The 21,625-nt window shown below is 37.0% G+C and overlaps 1 protein-coding gene across 1 annotated transcript in view; it reads right to left on the reverse strand.

Moving 5' to 3' along the window:
- The window catches only part of stard13b (StAR related lipid transfer domain containing 13b), a 107,996-nt gene that overhangs the window by 80,326 nt on the left and 6,045 nt on the right, over positions 1-21,625 (reverse strand). Inside the window, exons 3-4 of the mRNA XM_055196965.2 lie at positions 8,374-8,529; positions 7,623-7,760 (exon numbers count right to left, since the gene is read on the reverse strand). Of these exons, the coding sequence (XP_055052940.2) occupies positions 7,623-7,760; positions 8,374-8,529 (294 nt within the window). The remainder of the gene's footprint in view (positions 1-7,622; positions 7,761-8,373; positions 8,530-21,625) is intronic.

Consider the following 21,625-nt stretch of genomic DNA (forward strand, 5'->3'; position numbering starts at 1 on the left):
CATCTTGCATGCGTTGGTGGTACACAGGTGGATTTAGAGCGGACGTCAAAGAACTGCAGCGAGCATGACGCAAGGTCTCGGTCGTGTTGTGACAGAAACGGCCTTGGTGAAACGTGCAGTTAGGAGAAAGAGAGGAATATTTCACTGTCATGGCTCACGCTGCAGGCAACACTTATCTGATGTAGCTTGTGTGTTTAATAACCGGGACCTGTGCACACATACCAAAACAATAGCTTCATAAAGACCACCTTTGGCATGGGCACGTGCCAGATTTCTGTAAGACCAATTTGGGGAAGGAAACAAAACAACCAGTACTGAAATTTCTCTAAGAGGAAATACAAGATGACTTATTAGGAAGGATAATGTAGGATCTATCCCAGAATGACTTTGCTTTTACAGTAAGCTCTTACTGTAAGTTGTACAAGCACCTCATGCTTCTGAACGTTCTGTATATGTTAAAACCTGCATTGAAGTCACTTCAGCTTCTGGGCTCATTGCCAGAGCGCCTCTCATGTTAATGGGTAGTGAAAGATCCATACATCACCATTACATTCATATTATGCGTACGTGAGTAAATGTTTGGGTATCTCATGCATGGGTATAAGATATATCAATCTGTCTGTATGTATACAGAATCAGAATTTAAACATTGTCAAATAAAATGGACTGAGGCTGTAATGGGGCAGCACTTTTTAAGGTGTAAAATAAATCTTTGGTGTCCCCAGAGTACATATGTGAAGTTTTAGCTCAAAATATCATATAGATAATTTATTATAGCATGTTGAAATTGACACTTTGTATGTGTGAGCAAAAATGTGCTGTTTTTGGTGTGTGTGCTTTTAAATGCAAATGAGTTGATCTATGCACTAAATGGCAGTGTCATAGTGAAGATTAAGGGGCGGTATTATCCCCTTCTGACATCACAAGGGGTGCCACATTTCAATGAGCTATTTTTTACATGCTTGCAGAAAATGGTTTACCAAAAAGTTACTTGGTTCATATTTCTCACATTTTCTAGGTTGACAGAAGCACTGGGGACCCAACTATGGCACTTAAATCAGATTTTCATGTTATGTCCCCCTTAAGAAGGTCCTAATATGTACTATTTACAGGTACACTGCACCGTTCAGTACAAATATCTAAAAATTCTTAAATGATGAAGCATTTTCTTAAAATAAAATAAATTTTTTTATAAAATTTAAGTGAATTTGAGCATAAAAACAAGCTAAAGATTTTTTTTCATTAAAGACGGAGTGCACAATGTTTGAAAAGCGCTTTGGAAAAGGAGACGGGCCGCCTACCAAAACACACTTGTAGCTAATTAGCAGTAAGGGGCGTGTCTACTAAACCGACATCCTTGCCAAGGTTGTGTATGTGGTGCGGGTCTTTTAAAAGAAGGTCCAGATTCTATTGGGGTAGGGGCGTGTTTGTTTAGGTGACTTCAAATATCAACATTGGCTTTTAAACATTGTGCACTCCGCCTTTAAGTGTTCAAGTTTTTTTTTTTTTAAGCACAAAATCACTTTAATTTGATATTTTTGTCAAAATTTTTGACTAGATTTTATATACATTTTTTATATTTAATATTTGTACTGAAAACAAGACAAAAATACTTTTTAAGTAAGAAAGTCAATATTTTTTGCAGTGTACAGATATGTATTTTGTGCCAATATGTACCTCTGAGGTATACTTATATGAACTCTGTAAGCGCAAAGGTGTAATTTTTGAAAGGGTACCCCCCCACACGCATTTTTCTGTGTCCATGCCACAGACTTTCTTTTCCGTGTCAGTTTCACGTATTGGTTACTCAGTTGTTTTTCCTATTTTTAAACCATTGTCGCCTGACGTTAGGGTTAGAGTTGGGTTTGGGTTAGGATGTCATTTTATGTAACAGAAAGTCGTTCTAACCCCAAACCCAAGCGACAATGATAAGAAAATAGGAAAAACAATAGAGTAACCAATACTTGAAACTGACACGGAATAGAAAGTCTGTGGTATGGAAATGGAAAATTGCGGAGATCCGTGAGAATGACACGGATAAATGAGCTAAATATTCCGTGACTATAACACGGAACTGACAGTGAAAAAATTTTGCACAGTACACCGCAAAAAAATATTTTTAAGAAAAAAATTCTTAGTATTTTTGTCTTGTTTTCACTAAAAAAAACCTAAAAATTCTTAAATTAAGATGCTTTTTCTTGATGAGCAAAACGACCCAAGAAAATAAGTCTAGTTTTAGACCAAAAATATCCAATTTAAGTGTTTTTGTGCATAAAACAAGCAAAAAAAAAATATGCCAATTTGGTAAGCAAATTTTTCTTGAATATTTCTTGAATTTAGTGTTTAAGAAAAAAATTTAAGATTTTTTTTGCTTACCCCATTGGCAGATTTTTTTGCTTGTTTTATGCACAAAATCACTTACATTTCATATTTTTGGTCTAAAAACTAGACTTATTTCTTCGTTTTGCTCATCAAGAAAAAGCATCTTAATTTAGGATTTTTTGGATATTTTTACTGAAAACAAGACAAAAATACTAAGAACATTTATTCTTGAAAATCATTTTTTGTAGTGTGTGTATATAAAGATTTACATTATTTCAAATTCAATACAACTTTCTATCATCACATAAAGTCACATAAAGGTTCTTGTGTTTAACATGACATAGCATCCATTTCCATTATATCAACCCCCTATGCACTGCAAAAAATGACTTTCTTACTTAGTGTTTTTGTCTTGTTTTCAGTAGAAATATCTAAAACTTCTTAAATCAAGATGTATTTTCTTTGATGAGCAAAATAACCTAAGAAAATAATACTAGTTTTTAGACAAAAAATATACAATTTAAGTGAATTTGTGCTTAAAACAAGCAAAAATATCTGCCAATGGAGTGAGAACATTTTTACTTGAATTAAGTGTTTAAGAAAAAAGACGATGGTAAGAAAAAATTATTTCACAATTTTTTTTCTCACCCCATTGGCAGATAATTTTGCTTCTTTTAAGGACAATTTCACTTAAATTGTATTTTATTTGTCTTAAAACTAGACTTATTTACTTCATTTTGCTCATCAAGAAAAAGCATCTTAATTTAAGAATTTTTAGATATTTCTACTGAAAACAAGACAAAAATACTAAGTAGAAAGTCATTTTTTGCAGTGTGTTTGAGTATTTTTGCTCACACAAACATTGTATGGCTTAAAAATTTGAAATATAGCACACAAGACACTTTAGCTACTTTTTAAAGCTCCACAAAAAAAAACACTATAGGCTTGGAACAATAAAGATTTTTGGGTACCCCTTTAGGTTTAACACGATAACACTCACAGAAAAGATTCAGGGTACTGGGGATGAAGAAAAAGCAAAATAAAAGAGCAAAAGCTCACAACATTGACCTCTCAACCTAGCTGTATTTTTACACTTCTCAGGGGCGTTCCTCACCCAACGTCCCAAACCGAAGCTTAACCTCTACTGGAGCAGAACAAATTCTGGCCTCCTGAGTTGCACTTGGCCTCGTAATCTATCTTCGTCCTACAGAGGCGCTTAGCTCCCCTCTTCTGCCCCAATTGAGGATCATGCAGGGTGATGGAGAGCTAGTGTGGTCCCTCCACAAAGATGGATGGAGAAGATCCAACTTCCCACAGCTCTCCAGCACCTCCAGTCTCTCACGCACAACAGAATGAGGGTATCCAACTAAGAACAGTTTTGTATATCTGTAGCTGTTGTATACGTCACCAGCCTGTCTATTTCCTAAAATCCAAGTAAATAACAACTTTTCATTTATTGATGTCACAGTGGGGGTAAAAAAGCACAATTTTGTTAGCATTGGTGCCAGAATGAAGCAATAGAGCTGGCTATGAGATCTTCAAATCTAGACAGATGTGTGTCCTTCATGACTTCACGCAATGACAGCAATGAAAAGTGAGCCGGGTTAAAGCAAACTACGTTAACATTGGTGAAACGCCAATTGGTTTTTTATCAACAAGAGGTTGGCCTATGTTCATTCCAGAGAGTTGAAGGCACTCACATGCTCCAAAGCTTTTGACCTCCTAATCTTCTCCCCAAAAAAACCTCAAGACTTTTGTCAGAGTGCGCAAAGCCAAATCTTTTCTTTTACCTCCTTTAATCCAATTACCCTCTTAAACTTCTCTACAGCGCCCTCAGACACGCACACACACACACACTACATATGCTCACGTCCGTATCTCCTCCCAGGGTTTGTGTAGCAAGCACCGCAATGCCGCTTTGTGGAGCTACGTGGAGATTAAACAAACACATCTGGCCCAGTTCTCCAGCCGGACGGAAAAGGGCAGAATTCCCACAGATATTGTGCTCATTTAAACCCACTGCTGCTCATCGGATAGTGTTTTAGGAACATTGCAAGGGAGTCCATGCCTTTGAAATTAAAAACGTTAAAGTGGAGTAAAGGAAGAACTGCAGATTGTTTGTTATTTCTATCGGTGCTCAAAGCCGAATGCTTGATCGAAGTCTACGGTGGAAGATGGTTGAAAAGTTTAAAGCCCGGAGTAGCTATAGTCTGTTTTTATGTGTACATGAATGTATGCGCACAACAGTCAAACCCACAAGTATAGTTCATTTGAATTTGTACGTGTACGCAGACGTTCGACACATGCGCATTGCGACAAACTGCAACGCATCTCCTGGCTACATAATACATTCTCCTGTAGGTGCATACGCGACCTATACGCGTACAATGTATGCAGCGTTTAAAAAATCTAGTGGTGGCTCGTTACTGCTCTTCCGAGGGGCGTGAATTCAAAATATGTGTTCGGAGTGTCATGTGTGTTGCTCGTTTTTTTCAAAATATGTGTTTGTTGCGTCATGTGAACCATGTGCATCACGTGTTTGTCAAAATAAGTGCCTGCTGCACACGCGTCAAAACCGTTTATGATAAAAGAGACGCTCACGATCACAAATACACGCAAGACACTTCCTTAACAGTAAACTTTGATTACGCATGAGATTATGCGAGTATCTGGCTAACGCGAGCGTCTCTCGTTAAACCCTTTAGACGCATCTACAGCAGGCACTTATTTTGGCATGACACGTGATGCACACAGAATCACTCGATGCGCCGAACACATATTTTAAAATTGCGAACCACAAACATGACGGCTATATACATGTTGCGACGAACTTCGCATCGTGCGCCCTCGAAAAAATGGTATGGTATGGTAAAAAATGGATCATACTTTGGCCTTAACGCTCATGTTTTGCATGCCAGATGCGTTTTGCGGAATGACTGATCGGTGGAGCATTACTTTAGCATCTTTCATACAAGCATTCAACTCATAAATCGGTCAGCTGTCAGGTCTCCCTACACAGCAGGACACATGCAGACCCCTGTAATCACTGTTTGAGAAACGTTTGCCTGGGTGCAAACCAACTTCAAACGTTTCCTGGGAATGTACAACTGCGTCCATGACTCATTCATAACAGACAAGATGCATTTTTGTAATACACAGTTTTCCTATAGCTTTGTCTAAAATGACAAGGGTTCGATATCCAAAGAACACATTAATGAAATGTATACCTTCTAATGAACCATAAGTCACTTTCGATAAAGGTTTCCCTATCTAAAAATCATAATCAAAAGCATCATTGTTGCATTTCATTTCACAACTTTAGCTCCATTTGATTATACAGTATGCATGACAATAATTTGTGTTTTTTCCCCAAGGCAATTTTTCAGAAAAAATTTTCTGTGTCACTTCTGAAACAACAACTTAAGTTTAGCTATTCAGAAATTCAACTCACATGGCCTTAAATGGCACTAAAAGACTTTCGTGTCACTCTGAATTCGTTAATTCAATTCCCATAAGACTAGAGGGAATCCTGTTTGGAAAATCTATTAAGTTTTCCTAATCCTAAAACAGCAATTTCTTGGAATGAAAGTGTGACTTGGTCACTAACACACAGCACATTTATTAAAACACACTTCTCGGAGCAAAGCTTATCACACAGCGTACATGCATGTACTCATGAACAATTTTTTATTGAAAACCAAGAGAATCATACGATCTTAAACTTTACAGTACAATAAAACAGTCATTTCTATGCTAATACTTCACTTAAAGGCAGGATAGGCAGGAATTACCTAAAAAAAAACTTTTTTACAAATTTGTTTAAACTGTCTTTATATAGCAATACATAAGTAAAATGTAAGTACTCTGAAAAAGAGAGTATAAAAATCAAGTGTCTGTGGACCTCTCACGACAAAACACAGCTAATTATTTCCATTCACTCCACCCCCTCCCTTCTGGGTTTCTTCTAAAGCCACGCCCCCAAAACACATGAACGCGTGACGCTGACCGGCTCTGCTGGGAGAAGCATTTACTTCAGACGAGCAGAGAGGAAGGAGCGCAGTGCATGTAGTAACATCATGTCACAATCACATGTAATAATACACCAAACTTTATCATTATAAATATAAACAAATAGGATGGCTTTTAGTACTCACTATTAAGCTAGCATATCAATACTGGTAAAGTTTAAAATATATTTTGTTTGATTCGGTAACAAACGAGCTAGTTATATTTATAAGACAAAGTTAAAAACAGATCCCGTAACAACAGGGGTGGTGCCATGGTCGAGAGAGAGAGAGTGATAGTCGCGCAAGCCAATCATTTGTTTCGTCTCGAATGGAAATAATTAGCTGTGTTTAAAACAGTCGTGAGAGGTCTACAGACACTTGAGTTTTATACTCTCTTTTTCAGAGTACTTACATTTTAATTATGTATTGGTATATAAAGACAGTTTAGATAAATTTGTAAAAAAGTTTTTTAGATAATTCCTGCCTATCCTGCCTTTAAGCCAAATTTAAAGGAAAACACCACGTTTTTCAATATCTTACTATGTTCTTACCTCAACTTAGACAAATGAATACATGCCTATCTTTTTTCATTGCGTACACTTAATCTTTGTACAGTGCGTCGTGAATGTGTTAGCATTTAGCCTAGCCCAATTAATTCCTTAGGATCCGAACAGGGATGAATTTAGAAGCCATCAAAATAGGGAAAACATGGAAGAGTTTGGTGGCTTCTAAATTCATACCTGTTTGGAGCCTAAGGAATGAATGGGGCTAGGCTAAATGCTAACACATTCACGACGCGCTGTACAAAGTTTAAGTGCATGCATTGAATAAAATAGGTATGTATTACTTTGTCTAAATTGAGGTAAGAACATAGTAAAATATTGAAAAACGGTGGTGTTTTCCTTTAAACTAAAAACTTTAGACCACCTTAGACAACAACATTTCAGAAGAAAGATACAACTCATTTATGTCTATAAAAACCCAGCCAATATTATTTATTTTATGATTTACTGTTTCTACATAAAATCATCTTACATAACATAAAGAACAATCTGTGAAAATATAACCTTGATATCTTTAATACTGACTAAGTAAGGTCGTGTCAAAGATTGAAATCAATGTTTGAAATCAAGACTTTCGCCTGAATATCACAGACAGGGTCACACATTTCACGTCCCACAATAAAATTGAGGGTGTGGCCAAAGTGGGTTAATACTTTTTGAGGCCACATATTGCTGCGTATCTAATTAAGACAAACAAATGTCGCCATAGATATTCAGTTTAAACACTTACCTCAGTCTTTTTACCATGTGACCTCCCAAAAGAGGAAACAGTTCCCGCTTTGGTGAGTCTCTCTTGACCGTTGCGCTCCCTTGGGTCAGTTATACTGGCTGTGTTGCAGTTTGGGGGCTTTACCCCTAAAGCTCCACTCTGAAATGACAGCACAACAGCTTTTAGCGTTTCGTCTGGGTGCGATGACCTCTGGAGATGATCGAGGAAGAAAAGGCGAAGTGAAAGTGTCTGAAGACACCGATGAAATGAAAAGCATAAAAACCAAAAAAGAAAACAGACCCCTAAATTATAGAAGAACCTAACATAATACACAACATGCAAATGGAGAAACCAGTTTTAGCAGATGCCAGGAATGGTTGTGGTGAGGGATGTGAGACCCATCATGTCATACTAATAGTCAGACAGTGTGATACAGAACCACAGCCTCGAAGTACAAGACATCGTTGTTTTGAGGAACCAATAGGCACTTTTGTTTCTGAATGTGAACGCTTGCTACAGGGTGGTTATGTTGCTAGCTTCCATGGGGTCTTTTTTTAGAAGCTACATTGAAAGTTCCCCATGGCAAAGTCCCAAAACAATGGACTTCTGTTTCTGTGTTACCAGTCTGGTCCAGTCTTTGTCAGAGAACAGCACATTTTGTCATAAACAGGCACCACACAGTGATATATCCAGGCATGGGATCTCATATCTTGATGGTGAATTCCAACTACTATCTAACATACTACTTATATTAAATTTAATAAAAAGTAACCTTTAGAGTCGTTCCATCCCCAGTGAGGTGTCTTCGGGCGGTGTCGGGCGTGTCAGAAGGCGAAGAACCAGCACTGAGAGCTTCCTCTATGTCCAAGTTTAGCTGATCTAATCTTCTTATTAGCTGGGTCATGGATTCAGACCACGGAGGAGACTCCTGAACACAGACAGATGAGACACAAAACTAATAAGCATTGCAAATAAGCAGACAAAGAACATAAAACTGATTAGACGGCGCTATAACATTAGATGTGGTTATTCAGTCAAGGGTTTGTGTTTTTCTTTAATGCACACAGCCAAAAATAACCAAGCTCATGGTGGGCCAGGAGTGATTTCAGGCTCTGATCTTCTTATTGCTCTAAGCTTTCAAAGCCAGACTTAACTTTACACAGCATGAAAGAAACACCGCTTACGTGATACAGAATCATGCCAACACTTTCTTTTCCAGAGTTAAATTTTATTGCACAGGAGTCGCTCTTATACAGCTCAAGAGACCTAAATAAAACATACAGTTTCTAAGGACTTAATTTTACTTTTACTGTAAACTTTGTGTATCCTAGCACATTGGAGCACAGTTTGAGACACTTAAGGGTTGTTTTCCAGACAGGGGGTGTCTTAATCTGCACCCTTGTTCAGTAGTCAGGGCACTGATCCGGGAGTCTGTCATTTTAAGGCTCAATCGCAAAATCCTTTTAGTGTACTGAAACATTTGTGCCAAAAAAATCCCATAATTCAATGCAAAAACCAGGGAGCATCCATGCACCTTACCAGTATGCTCCCTTACCAGAAATCACATGACCTTTTCTGAAGCCTTCCAAACGAAACTGTGTGCATCAACTCATCTAATAGCAGTTTCTCAATACTACTGTCTCTGGGTCACAAAATGTAGTTTTAAGATTAGTTTGGGTGAGAATATAAATAATATATTATGCTCTAAATATGGGTACTAAATATGCACTTTTTGGTACCTGTATGTACCTCTGAGGTAATAATATGCACTCTTTGGTACCTGTATTAACCTCTGAGGTACTAATATGCACTCTTTGGTACCAGTATGTACCTCTGAGGTTTTAAATATGCACTCTTTGCTACCAGTATTTACTTCAGAGGTGTTAAATAAGCACTCTTTGGTACTGGTACTTACCTCTGAGGTACTAATATGCACTCTTTGGTACCAGTATTTACCTCTGAGGTACTAAATATGCACTCTTTAGTACCAGTACTTACCTCTGAGGTATTAAATATGCACTCTTTGCTACCAGTATTTACTTCAGAGGTATTAAATAAGCACTCTTTGGTACCGGTACTTACCTCTGAGGTACTAATATGCACTCTTTGGTACCAGTATTTACCTCTGAGGTACTAATATGCACTCTTTGGTACCAGTATTTACCTCTGAGGTACTAAATATGCACTCGTTGGTACCTGTATGTACCTCTGAGGTAATAATATGCACTCTTTGGCACAGTAAATAATATATTATGCTCTAAATATGGGTACTAAATATGCACTTTTTGGTACCTGTATGTACCTCTGAGGTAATAATATGCACTCTTTGGTACCTGTATTAACCTCTGAGGTACTAATATGCACTCTTTGCTACCAGTATTTACTTTAGAGGTATTAAATAAACACTCTTTGGTACTGGTACTTACCTCTAAGGTACTAATATGCACTCTTTGGTACCAGTATTTACCTCTGATGTACTAATATGCACTCTTTGGTACCAGTATGTACCTCTGATGTACAAAATTTGCACTCTTTAGTACCAGTACTTACCTCTGAGGTATTAATTATGCACTCTTTGCTACCAGTATTTACTTCAGAGGTATTAAATAAGCACTCTTTGGTACCGGTACTTACCTCTGAGGTACTAATATTCACCCTTTGGTACCAGTATTTACCTCTGAGGTACTAAATATGCACTCGTTGGTACCTGTATGTACCTCTGAGGTAATAATATGCACTCTTTGGCACAATATTTACCTCTGAGGTACAAAATATGCACTCTTTGGTACCAGTATGTACCTCTTAGGTACTACTATTCACTCTTTGGTACAGGTACTTACCTCTGAGGTAATAATATGCACTCTTTGGTACCAGTATTTACCTCTGAGGTACTAATATGCACTCTTTGGTACCAGTATGTACCTCTGAGGTATTACATATGCACTCTTTGGTACCAGTATTTACCTCTGAGGTATTAAATATGCACTCTTTGGTAACAGTATTTACCTCTGAGGTACTAATATGCACTCTTTGGTACCAGTATGTACCTCTGAGGTATTAAATATGCACTCTTTGGTACCAGTATTTACCTCTGAGGTACTAATAGGGGTGTCACGATTCTCCAAATCCTCGATTCGATTACATTTTCGATTCTGATGTCACGATTCAATTCGATTCTCGATTTTTAAAAGATTTGCAAAAAATGATATGCCTTTATTATTATTATTATTATAGTTTTACATTAACATGCACATTGCGTGCTTTTCCTCGCATGGGGGTTTGTGGGCTTTACTTTCACGAGAGAGCATGTAGAGAGAGAATTCCTTCTTGCACGCAGATAGACTTAATGCGCGCGTCTTGGACTCCTATTATCTGAAATAAAACCGGTGCGTCATAAGCAGCTGCGCTTCTCTCTGTCTCACGTGCACGTGCTCTCACATCTGTCCAAAGTCTAAACATAAACTAAAGTAATAATCCTTACATATTTGTTCAGTTTTATGCGTTTCATGCGAGCTGAAGCAAACTATCCCTTTTGCTTAAAATATAACCGGCTGCATCTTGGCGGCTCTCTTGTGCACGTGCAGAGAGCTGCGCTCTGTCCGAAGGCAGATCACTAGGTAGTAATCCTGTTTATAATATGCATTTCAAGGAGTTGTAGCAATACATCCCTCGTGTTTAAAATGTAAATCGCGTTCCGCTGGATGGATGTTTTAAAAGGCACTTCTGAGAGGTTTATTTTCCCCCGCTTGGCAAGCCGACTGGACGTGACATGGGGCGTGGCAGCATCGACGATCCTATTTTTTAATTCGAAGTTCGAGGTTGTAACTTAATTTCGATCGATTTCGATTTAAAATCGAAATCGTGACACCCTTAGGTACTAATATGCACTCTTTGGTACCAGTATTTACCTCTGAGGTACTAAACATGCACTCGTTGGTACCTGTATGTACCTCTGAGGAACTAATATGCAACTCTTTGGTACCGGTACTTACCTCTGATGTATTAAATATGCACTCTTTGGTACCAGTATTTACCTGAGGTACAAAATATGCACTCGACTCTTTGGTACCAATATTTACCTCTGAGGTAATAAATTTGCACTCTTTGGTACCAGTATTTACCTCTGAGGTATAAAATATGCACCTTTTGGTACCAGTATGTACCTCTTAGGTACTACTATTCACTCTTTGGTACAGGTACTTACCTCTGAGGTAATAATATGCACTCTTTGGCACAGTATTTACCTCTGAGGTACAAAATATGCACTCTTTTGTACCAGTATGTACCTCTTAGGTACTACTATTCACTCTTTGGTACAGGTACTTACCTCTGAGGTAATAATATGCACTCTTTGGCACAGTATTTACCTCTGAGGTACAAAATATGCACTCTTTGGTACCAGTATGTACCTCTTAGGTACTACTATTCACTCTTTGGTACAGGTACTTACCTCTGAGGTAATAATATGCACTCTTTGGCACAGTATTTACCTCTGAGGTACAAAATATGCACTCTTTTGTACCAGTATGTACCTCTTAGGTACTACTATACACTCTTTGGTACAGGTACTTACCTCTGAGGTAATAATATGCACTCTTTGGTACCAGTTTTTACCTCTGAGGTACTAATATGCAACTCTTTAGTACCGGTACTTACCTCTGATGTATTAAATATGCACTCTTTGGTACCTGTATGTACCTCTGAGGAACAAATATGCAACTTTTTGGTACCGGTACTTACCTCTGATGTATTAAATATGCACTCTTTGGTACCAGTACTACATTTGAGATAAAAAATATGCACTCGACTCTTTGGTACCAATATTTACCTCTGAGGTATAAAATATGCACCTTTTGGTACCAGTACTACATTTGAGATAAAAAATATTCACTCTATGGTTTGGTACCAGTATTTACCTCTGAGGTTGAAAATATGCACTGTTTGGTACCAGTATTACCTCTAAGTTACTAAAAATGCACTCTTTGGTTTGCTACCACTATGTACCTCTGAGGTACTTATATGCACTCTTTGGTACCAGTATGTCTGAAAGTGCAGATGTCAGATTACCAAAGCCTTTTTCAAAAAAGTGAAAAGATGTATCTCCATTTTTCATGTTACTGTATAAAACAACTTATTCTAAAAATGTACTTTGTGGTTTTTCTAACCTGATGACTATATGTCTCCATGAAATCCAGGCTAACGTCTTATAACCTATATATGATATTCGGACCATCAAAGTTACATTTTACATTGATTTCAATCTTTGACATGACCTTACTCCATCAATATAAATGATACCTTTACATTGTGTAGGGTGACTTTATGATTTTCTCTGTTGTCTGTTTGAATGTGCTATGTCTATGATATTACCCTTAGCAGTAAATAGCACTGAGGTCAAATGTGCCTCACAAGACATGGAGCAACACCACAGCAAACAACCCAGCTGCCACTATGGGCCAAACATAGCCGTGAGGAATTCATCTCTTTTCTCTCCCGAGCTACTTTCACTAGCCCTCAGAGACCCCTGGCTAAGAGTATAAATAGACCGTCCCATCCAGCACACAGACATCACTTGTGCTTGAAAAGCTGTGGGTTCCTGGGCTATAAATTACAGACACCTACCTCGCTCAACAAGCTGTAAATCAACAGTGTTGCCTTTGCTAACAGGAAGTGGAGGGCAAGGATGGAACGTGAGGGATATTTAACAGTCATGCCCTGGTGCAGAAGACACAGCAGGCAAAAAATGTCCTTCCTGAGTCCTTCATGGCTTTCTGGAAGTTCTAAGAGTGTTTCTGGTTTAGCCCCAAGGCAAAATGCTTTCACATTACAGCTCTGTCATTCATGCACAAGGATGCCATTGATGACTGTCATGCTAGAATGAAACACATTTGCTTCAAGTAGCAGAGATATGTGGTTTGGTCGAAGAGTGGGGGCTTCATATAAGGAACGTAAACTCTCATGGAATGTGGACATGGTAAGACTTTTAACCAATTAGGCTCAAGACGCCGACATTCCTTAGAGGAACGAAGGTCGACGTGTATGAATCTCAGCATTTCTGTCACAGGACCGTCTCAGATGACACCTAATGATGAGGTTAATACACCAAAAGCCATTATTAAATAAAAAACAGATAGTAGTAATGATGGACACCATGTTCAATTTGAACTATTGTAAAATAAAAAAGGTTTTTAGGAAATGACATGGAGTGCTTTTTCTTTTTACATGACCTAACCAGGCATTTTGTATCATCATGTGTAAATAATAGTGCATCTGAAACTAATACTAATAAAATAAAGTCTCTACACTGCAAAAAATTATTTTCAAGAAAACATTTCTTAGTATGTTTGGCTTGTTTTCAGTAAAAATATCTAAAAATTCTTAAATAAAGATGCCTTTTCTTGATGAGCAAAACAACCCAGGAAAATAAGTCTAGTTTTTAGACTAAAAATATCAACTTTAAGTGATTTTGTGCATAAAATATATATTTTTTTTCTTCTTGAATTTAGTGTTTAAGTAAAATTTTCAAGATTCTTTGCTTACCCCATTGGCAGACTTTTTTGCTTGTTTTATGCACAAAATCACTTAAATTTAATATTTTTGGTCTAAAAACTAGACTTATTTTCTTAGGTCGTTTTGATTATCAATAAAAAGCATCTTAATTTAAGGATTTTTTGATATTTTTACTGGAAAAAAAGACAAAAATACTAAGTAAGAAAATCATTTTTTGCATTGTTTGTCAATAAAAAAAACACTATTTTGTCACTGTGTACTCCAGTATCCTAAAGCATAGAAACACTCAACTGTAATATTTCCAATAATCTCAAAAATCTTTTAATTTGAGGTGTATGTTTAAGTTTTTGGAATTATTTTGTAGACAAAAATATCTGTGTCAAATAATAAATTGTAAAAAAATGTTAAAATAAAATAATATTAAACAATAAAAATAAAATTAAAAAATACTTTAAAGTGGATAACTTGAACCAAATAATCAAGAAAAGGCAGCCAATAAGAGCCCAAAACTGATAGAAATTTCTTCAATACTGTAAAAATTATGTCAAGTTAGTGCCGGGTACACACCAGAAGCGAATTTAACTATTTGCACAAGTAGATTACTTACAAAGTCAATGTAAAAATGTGAATAGACGTGAATTCATGCGGGGCAATGCGAATTATGCGAATTAGGTGGCACGATTGCCACGAACATGCAGTATTCACCTTAAAGGGACACTCCACCTTTTTTGAAAAAAAAAAAGCTAATTTTTGATAATGCTAACATTTGATTTTTACCATTTTGGAATCCATTCAGCTAATCTCCGGGTCTGCCGGTACCACTTTTAGCATATCTTAGCATAATCCATTGAATCTGATTAGACCATTAGCATCACGCTCAAAAATAACCAAAGAGTTTCGATATTTTTCCTATTTATTAAAACTTAACTCTTCTGTAGTTACATTGTGTACTAAGACTCACGGAAAAAATTAAAAGTTATTTTGATGTAATAATCAAGGACTATGCTGCTGTAACATGGCTGCAGCAGGCGTAGTGATATTACGCAGCGGCAGAAAATAGTCCCATGCTATTAAATGTAACCAAGGGGACTATTTTCGGGCAGTGTGTGTAATATCCAGTGTTGGGTAAGTTACTCAAAAAAAGTAATTAATTACTAGTTACTAATTACATCTTCAATCATGTAATTAGATTACTTTACAAATTACTCTCTCCAAAAAGTATTTAATTACTTATTACTAATTACTTTCTAAATCCTATTTAGTACATGATACAGGGATAGGCTTGAAATGGCTCGAATAAATAATATATAAAAGTACATCAATCATTCTGGTCCCACTTTAGGGTCCAATTCTCTCTATTAACTAACTATTAACTTTTACTTTTGCCTCAATATACTCCAACAACTAATACTAAAGTATTGGTAGAAATGGGGAGGGTTAAGGATGTAGAATAAGGTTTTGCAGAATCAGGCATTAATATGTGCTATTAAGTATTAATAAACAGCCAGCATCTCATTAATATTAATGCTAATAATCAACCAGTTAATAGTGAGAATTGTAAACTTAAACCATGTTAAATCCACTATTGTATTATAGTATATATAATTGTTTAGAGTCCATACACAGTATTTAGTTACATCAGAAGTAACTGTAATTAGATTACAAGAAAAATAAGAGTAATCCCTTACTTTACTTTTTCAAAGGAAAAGTAATTTAATTACAGTAACTAATTACTTAGTAACTAGTTACACCCAACACTGGTAATATCAATACGTGTTGTCTGCCCCAAAAGAAAAAATGAGCTCTAACTTTGCAGCATATGCGGACATGTCACACGTTAAAGAAATAGTTACCCAAAAATGAAATAGTTAATACCCAAAAATGAAATCCTGTCCTACCTCTTAATCCAAACATGTAAAAATCTCAAATATGATGGCACATTAACTTCCTATCTTAGTGGTTCTTGGCTGTCTCGTCACAACTAGTCACATGACACGCAAGAACCAATAAGATTTAAAGTTACCAACATATCACCACATTTAAAGTATGCACTAATATGCACTTGTTTTGGCTTCATAATAAACTCAAAATATGAATTGTTTTCTCTCACACACCAATTGTTTGTCTTCAGAAGTGGTTTTCAACTTTGAACTCCCATTAATATAAAATGTTTTGCTTATGTTCAACTGACGAAACAGTCATATACATCTGGAATGGTGCAAAGCGGAGTAAAAAAATGACATCTCTCTGACCTTCAAAAACATACAGTGTCTCAGTCCAGTAGCATCCAACTGATTTAGACGATTTATAAAATATGTTTCGTGCAAGGAGTGAGTGACGTTCAATAATAGCCCGACCTCTGTGAACTAAAACAGTAACGTGTATCATCACGGCACCTCTTTCCTCCCTGTCAGTCGTGAGAATAAACACTCGTCATGGCAACTAGGCTGGTATGATGCAAAGTCCCAGCAGATCAGCTCATCATTGTTATCTTCTACAGTGGCCAGAATGAAAGAGGGCCATAACTGCACCGCCGCAAATTGGCCACATTGTAAATCTCAGCACTGATCCATTGACATGGAAATGAGGAGTCAAGTGCTTGGCTTTGGCATTGCTCTGGGCTTCCTGCCATGGCCATGCCACCCACCGAGTGTGCCAGCCACATCTACCGGGAGACCAGAATGTTGCAATATGTCGCTCTTAAAGGCCACCAGCCATAATCCGTTTACTGAACTGCTTCAAATCCAGGTCAAATAACAGAAAGAAAATCCTCCTTGCCTATATAGGATTGTTCATTATCAAAACCAATCTTTCCTAATGGGTTACAGATTTCCACTTTCCAAGTGCTGGTCCACAGACTTATGCACAATAACATATTGCATACACAGAAATAAACAAGTCTTATATGGCCTATACTGCATGATTGGTAAAGGTTTGTATGTAGCGCCCTCTAATGGGCAGCATGCACAGCTATATTTCAAAACTCAATGTGTGGTATATACAACCTATGAAATAATGATGACATGGGGACCTAGTACTGTATATATTGTCTATTTTCCCCGGGGACTATCATAGTTTTAAATGAAATGTGACCATGTCTGTGAAATCCAACCTTTTTTTTTAAATCAACCTTTTTTTTAAATCCAAATTTCAACCTCTGCTCATGGGTGATTCTGTGAGGCGCTGCGCATTCTTTCACGCGTTCCTTCTAAATCACGCATGAAGAATGAGTAACATGAGAAGAGTGTTCAGCACGTGCGCCAATGTAGACGGGTGCTGCGGGGGTCTAACAAACTCAGACAAGCTTCTTAATACATTAATCAGCTCACCTGTCCCAGTAAAATCATTTTAAAGCAATACTCCAGTCGAATATCAAAATTACCCCATGATGTACTCACCCTCAAGCAATCCGAGATACATATTACCATCATCTTTCAGACAAACACATTTGGAGTTATTTTAGTAAATGTCCTTGCTTTTCCAAGCTTAAAATTGGAGAAAACATTGATCAGGTAACTTCTGACTTTAAAACCCAAAAAAGAGTGCATCCATCCTTTACAGTGGTAATCCACATGGCTCCGAGGGGTTAATAAAGGTCTTCTGCGGGTAATCGATGCGATATTATAATAAAAATATCTGTTTCAAACTTTATAAACTGTAAAAACCAGCTTCCGGGTCCAAGATGGCGTCATTACCGGAAGCTAGTTATTACAGTTTATAAAGTTTGAAACATACTGTAGATATTGTTCTTACAATATTGCATTGTTTACCCGCAGAAGACCTTTATTAACCCATTGGAGCCGTGTGGATTACTTCTTTAAATGATAGATGCACTTTTTTGGGGTTTTAAGTCAGAAGTTGTTCCCTGATCCTTGTTTTCTACTGTTATAAAGCTTTTAAGAGCAAGGACATTTACTAAAATAACTCCAAATGTGTTTTTCTGAAAGATGATGGACATGTGTATCTCTGATTGCTTGAGGGGGTGAGTCAGTAGCGGCTGGTGACTGCTCATCCGAGGGGCGCTAATTCAAAATAAGTCTTCGGACTGTCAGGTGTGTTGCTTGCGTTTCAAAATATGTGTTTGTTGCGTCATGTAAACCATGTGCATCATGTGTTTTGTCAAAATAAGTGCCTGCTGCACACGCGACAAAACCGTTTATGATAAAAGAGACGCTCACGTTCACAAAATACATGCAAAACACTCCCTTAACAGTAAACTCTGATACGCATGAGATTATGCGAGTATCTGGCAAACACGAGCGTCTCTTTTATCATAAACCCTTTAGACGCGTCTGCAGCAGGCACTTATTTTGACAAGACACGTGATGCAGACAGAATCTCTTGAGGCACAGAACACACACATGATGGGCTACATACAGGTTGTGACGAACTTCGCATTGAGCGCCCTCGAAATAAGAAGACACTGGCCACTACTGGGGTGAGTAAACATTATAATGATAACTATAAAAATATTGTTTTAAAAATCATTTTATATTAAAGGATTAGTCCATTTTCTTAAAAAAAATCCAGATAATTTACTCACCACCATGACATCCAAAATGTTGATGTATTTCTTTGTTCAGTCGAGAAGAAATTATATATTTTGAGGAAAACATTTCAGGATTTTTCTAATTTTAATGGACTTTAATGGACCCCAACACGTAACCGTTTTAATGCAGTTCAAAATTGCAGTTTCAACAGAGTTTCAAAAGACTAAACAATTTCAAAGGGTCTTATCAAGTGAAACGATTATTTTTGACAAGAAAAATAAAAAATATTTACTTTTAAACCACGGCTTCTCGTCTGTCTCCGGTCCTGTGGCGCGCCAGCGCGACCTCACGTAATTGCATAATGAGGTCGAAAGGTCACTTGTTACATATATGAAACACACATTTGCGGACAATTTTAAATAATAAACTGACACAAAGACATTAATTAATATCATTCAACATAAAACAACGTCAGAACGGTCCTCTTTCTCCACACTTGTAAAAACACTGGGGCGTAGTTTCGCATACGTCCTCCGTGCCCTCTTGACGTGATGACATATTACATAAGGCATAAGGTCGCGCTGGCGCATCAAAGGACCGGAGATAGACGAAAAGTTGTGGTTTAAAAGTGCATATTTTTTATTTTTCTTGGCAAAAATGACAATCGTTGCACTAGATAAGACCCTTATGCCTCGTTTGGGATCATTTAGAGTCTTTTGCAAATCCGTTGAAACTGTAATTTTAAACTGCATTAAAACTGTTAAGTGTTGGGGTCCATTAAAGTCCATTAAAATGAGAACAAAATGGAATGTTTTCCTCAAAAAACAAAATTTCTTCTCGACTGAACAAAGAAAGACATCAACATTTTGGATGACATGGTGGTGAGAAAATTATCCGGATTTTTTTTTAAGAAAATTGACTAATCCTTTAAAGATAATAGCAGAGTTTACAGCACAGCTATAACGATAAAGATACAATGAACGATATCGTTGGGATCACTTTCTGAGTTTTTTTTTTTCAAACTGATGAACGATAAACCACTGACAGCCAATCAAATCTATTTGAACTTCAAGTGCATGCGCACTTGAAATGACAGATGACACCGTGAAGAAGTCCATAACATAAAATGACCTCAGGTATCCAGCGCTGATGCAGTTGCTGTGAACTTGACTAAGTAATGCTTTTTCTACATTGACTACACCAAAAGGTAAGATATTAGATTACACAAACTACTAGATGTATAGTGTTGATGACTGAAAAAAAATTAATTAACAATGTACTATAGATCCTCCCATGCTTATATGACAATAAGTTTAAGGGTGTGCTTATCTACAGTATGGTATGTAAAGTATGAGACATTTTTATAGAAGCGAGCGTGATGTGTACAGTATTTCACAAATATCCACATGATATCTCTTTAAAGGCCAATAAAAGGGATGGGGAGGTCATAGGTTACTAAAAATCAGGTGAGAGAGGAAGTTAGAGGAAAAACTCAACTCATCCGTGACTGTCTGGAATTAAATGGAAGGAAGTATAAGTTTACTGCTACACAGAGGAAAACACGAGATCATATTAACGCTTTTATCTAAAGCGACTTCCAGAAATAAAGAAAAATGAAGTGCTTCATGCATTAGCAGCATAAAGGTTGGGGGGTTCAATTCCAAGGGAACACACAAACACAAAAACTGAATAGCTACACTGTAGCTTAAAGGATTAGTCCATTTTCTTAAAAGAAAAATCCAGACAATTCACTCACCACCATGTCATCCAAAATATCGATGTCTGTCTTTGTTCAATCAAGAAGAAATTATGTTTTTTGAGGAAAACATTGCAAGATTTTTCTAATTTTAATGGACTTTAATAGAGCCCAACATTTAATACTTAACTCAACACGTAACAGTTTTTTTCAACGGAGTTTCAAAGGTCTATAAACAATCCCAAACGAGGCATAAGGGTCTTATCTAGCGAAACGATTGTCATTTTTGACAAGAAAAATTAAAAATATGTACTTTTAAACCACACCTTTTCGTCTAGGTCCAGTCCAGCGCGACCTAACGTAAATGCGTAGTGACGTAGGGAGGTCACGTGTTACATATATAAAACGCACATTTGCGGACCATTTTAAACAATAAACTGCCACAAAGACATTAATTAGTATCAGCTGACATACAACAACGTCGGAACGGTCCTCTTTCAAGACGCTTGTAAACACTGGGGCGGAGTTTTGCGTTCGTCCTCTGTGACCTCTTGACGTCATGACGTATTGCGTGGGGTCACGCTGCCGCATCACGACCAGATCTACATGACGAGAAGTTGTGCTTTAAAAGTGTATATTTGTTAATTTTCTTGTCAAAAATGACAATCGTTTTGCTAGATAAGACCCTAATGCCTCGTTTGGGATTGTTTATAGTCCTTTGAAACTCCGTTGAAAAAAACTGTCAAGTGTTGAGCCAAGTACCAAATGTTGGGCTCTATTAAAGTCCATTAAAACTAGAAAAATCCTGCAATGTTTTCCTCAAAAAACATAATTTCTTCTCGGCTGAACAAAGAAAGACATCAACATTTTGGATGACATGGTGGTGAGTAAATTGTCTGGATTTTTCTTTTAAGAAAATGGACTAATCCTTTAAATACCAATGTAAGTCACTTTGGATAAATGCATCTTCCAAATGCATAAATGTAAATCCTAAGGAGGTGATAATATGAGAAATTAATTAACTTTCAAATGGAAAAATTTAATTAAACGGTAATATGATGGCGGAAAATTCATTCACTGCACCTTAATAATACGTTTTCATATAAAATCCTACATTTTTAAACATAGCACACCTTTATAGCATAGCACAAGTTTGTTTAGCAGTTCAGCCTGAACTTTAGTACTCAGGGTTAAGGGTTTAAAACAAACCTTGAGCAAAATATTTGAGGAACATCAAAACAGCTCTGCCCTAAAGTGTTGTAAAAACATACGTACATTGAAAACCAAACACGATCCCCATAGCTGAGACCTCCAAAGACCGATTAAAC

Source organism: Misgurnus anguillicaudatus, chromosome 24 (genome assembly GCF_027580225.2).
Source record: "Misgurnus anguillicaudatus chromosome 24, ASM2758022v2, whole genome shotgun sequence".
Taxonomy (NCBI): domain Eukaryota; kingdom Metazoa; phylum Chordata; class Actinopteri; order Cypriniformes; family Cobitidae; genus Misgurnus; species Misgurnus anguillicaudatus.